This window comes from Gekko japonicus, unplaced genomic scaffold (genome assembly GCF_001447785.1).
Source record: "Gekko japonicus isolate JY-2015 unplaced genomic scaffold, Gekko_japonicus_V1.1 scaffold3166, whole genome shotgun sequence".
Lineage (NCBI taxonomy): Eukaryota > Metazoa > Chordata > Lepidosauria > Squamata > Gekkonidae > Gekko > Gekko japonicus.
In genome coordinates, this window is record NW_015162570.1 from 108518 (window position 1) to 111699 (window position 3182).

The 3182-nt window shown below is 47.6% G+C and overlaps 1 protein-coding gene across 1 annotated transcript in view; it reads right to left on the reverse strand.

The window, feature by feature from the left end:
* LOC107106293 (plasma membrane calcium-transporting ATPase 3-like) overlaps positions 1 to 3182 on the reverse strand; it is a 126056-nt gene that overhangs the window by 61049 nt on the left and 61825 nt on the right. Inside the window, 1 exon segment of the mRNA XM_015406421.1 lies at positions 963 to 979. Within this exon segment, the coding sequence (XP_015261907.1) occupies positions 963 to 979 (17 nt within the window).

Here is a 3182-nt window from a genome sequence, read left to right on the forward strand (position 1 = left end):
GCGCGCGCGGGGGCGGGGGGGGGGGGGGGGGGGGGGAGCCACGGAAGGGAGAGCGAGGCAGCCAGCTGCGCATGTGTGCGCACGGGCAGTTCGGCCGGGAGCCTCGAATGCTGCTGAAGACGGGCGCGCCAGCAATTCCACGGCCGCACTTGTTGCGGTGTTTCAGGTTGGTAGTACTCTTTCCTAGGTTTTTTTTTAATGCGCGTTTTCGGGCTGAAGGGACGGATTGGGGACGGGTACGCGCCACTTCCCAGATGTTGCGGTGTGATCGCACCTGTTTGCTGCACCCCCGATCCGTCCCTCTTGCGGGGCAAAACCTCATGTGTGACCGGGGCCTCAGATACCTCAGGGCAACGCCATACTGACTGTGAAGTCACCCCTGAATGGCCATAAATCTATGCAGAAGGCACCATAAAACCCGGCCATCAAAGAAAGCAAACGCGGCATGCAATGGCAGAGGGGAATTTCTGTTCTAACCAGTGTTCCCTCTAAGCTGAGTTAGTGTGAGCTAGCTCACAGTTTTTTAGCCGCCAGCTCACACATTTTTGTCTTAGCTCAGGAAGGAGGGCTCCAGAGCAAACTAATTTATGCAGCAGCCAGATCACTCACTCACAACTTTAATGCCAGTAGCTCACAAAGTAGAATTTTTGCTCACAAGACTCCACAGCTTAGAGGGAAGATTGCCTCCGGCTCACAGATTTTTGTCTTCGCTCAGGAAGGAATGGCTACAGAGCAAACTAAGTTATGAAGGAGCTGAATCGCTTGCTCACAACTTGAATGCCAGCAGCTCACAAAGTTGAATTTTTGCTCACAAGACCCCAAAGCTTAGAGGGAGCATTGGTTCGAACGTGGGTTTGGTAAAACGACAGAGGGAAAAGACAATGCGGAATCAGCCCGAGTCTCTTCTCCTTCTCCAATGGTTTGCTCTACCGTAGTTTGCCAGAAGATCTGATTCAGAGAACCTTTTATTAATGCTTCCCTCTACCGTTTCCAGTCATGATTTGGTGGGCTTTACAAACCAGGTTTGGTGGCGGGTCTAGTTAGCACAAAGCTCAGTAGGTAGAGAAATAAAAATAAAATAAAAATGCACTTGGGAGCAATGTTCCCTCTCAGCTGTGGAGTCTTGTGAACAAAAATTCTACTTTGTGAGTTGCTGGCATTAAAGTTGTGAGCGGGCAATTTGGCCACTGCCTAAATTAATTTGCTCTTGGAGCCATCCTTCCTGAGCTAAGACAAAAATGTGTTAGCCGGAGGCTAAAAATCTGTGAGCTGGCTCACACAAACTCAACTTAGAGGGAACACTGCTTGAGAGAAAAATCTGTCTTCATGTATAGATACAGCAAAGAAACGAGACTCCCAGCGTGAGTGTAACAGAGAGAAAGAAGAAACACTGAGGAAAAAAGCCGTCAGAACAATCTAATCATTGTTAAATAAAATGTACATTAATAAATGAATTCTGAAAAATGTGCCTTCTTTGAGTTTTAAGAGCTGCAAGGTTCATACAGTTAAAATTTAAACTCTTTGCAAACTATTACAATTGCCGGCAGCTGTGGTCATGAAGAAAAATATCTGCTCGTAGGCAATGAAGGATGACAAGCAACAGTATCTAAAGAGACCATCTGTCAGTAGGCCAAGTATTTACGACTAGGGCACAGACAGAATATGTCTTAAATTTACAATACAGATAATACTGACAGTAGAGACCTCCTTATGACAGGCTAAAGAATTCAACATATACTAATGAAGAATAACAGTCTTATAATAGTGTCTTCTTCCTTGCAAATTAGTAGACTTGCTCCAGTAAATTGTAAAGATCCCAAAATAGCCTGCGCAGTGTTCAATAGGAGGTCTTGCGATATCCAACGGCAAGAGGAAATTCCACTGCCGCAATGGCTGAAAATACACAATTCCTGTCGTAACGGTAACTCCACATCCAAATATGAATGAATGAAAATTGATTCTGCCATGATGGCTGAGAACGCTCCATTCCTATCATGATAATTATTCCACATCCAAGAAATACATGTTTTCTATATAGTTTTGCATTTTGATAATATTCTTCAGATCAAGATACAAAATCATTCCTCATGTGGAACCCAACTTTTTCATCCATAATAACTTGACAGACAGCTAAATCATTCTATCTAGAAAAGAGCAAGAGTCCAGTAGCACCTGAAAGACTAACACAATTTGTGGCAGGGGAGGAGCTTTCGTGAGTCATGGCTCACTTCTTCAGATACCAAAGAGCAAGAGTCCAGGAGCACCTGAAAGACTAACACAATTTGTGGCAGGGGAGGAGCTTTCATGAGTCTTTGAAGAAGTGAGTAGTGACCAGGGGTCATTTCCTGCAGGAGAGCACAGGAGCGGAGCTCCGGCAGTAAAGAGCCCAGGGGGGCGGTCACATGCAACAAGCCCCACCCCGTGCTCCCAGCAGCCCTCAGTCAGAGCAAGAAGCAGCCAGGTGAGTTGCGGAGCCCTCCCGGCCCAAAACAGTCCAGTGGCACCTTTAAGACCAGGTTTTATTCAGGTACAAGCTCTCCCTCCTCTGTGAGGACAGATCTGCACGTACCCCCCCCCATAGCTAGCAATCCAAAACAGTCCAGTGGCACCTTTAAGACCAAGGTTTATTCAGGTACAAGCTCACCCTCCTCTGCGAGGACAGATCTGCACGTCCCCCCCCCCTAGCTAGCAATCCAAAACAGTCCAGTGGCACCTTTAAGACCAAGGTTTATTCAGGCACAAGCTCTCCCTCCTCTGCGAGGACAGATCTGCACGTCCCCCCCCCCTAGCTAGCAATCCAACACAGTCCAGTGGCACCTTTAAGACCAAGTTTATTCAGGCACAAGCTCTCCCTCCTCTGCGAGGACAGATCTGACCGTTGTCCCCCCCCACAATAGCTAGCAATCCAAAACAGTTCAGTGGAGCCTGAGCAGTGGGTGTTGCCTTCTGACACACTTCCGGTGATGTCAGGGTGTGTGGCATATACCCCCCAATAGCTAGCAATCCAAAACAGTCCAGTGGATCCCGAGTGGTGGGTGCTGCCTTCCAACACACTTCCGGTGATGTCAGGGGGTGTGGCATATGCAAATAAAGTACACTAATGAGCTATGCTAATGGGCTCCTGCACCTCTTTTTCTACGAAATGACCCCTGGCAGTGACTCACAAAAGTTCATCCCCTGCC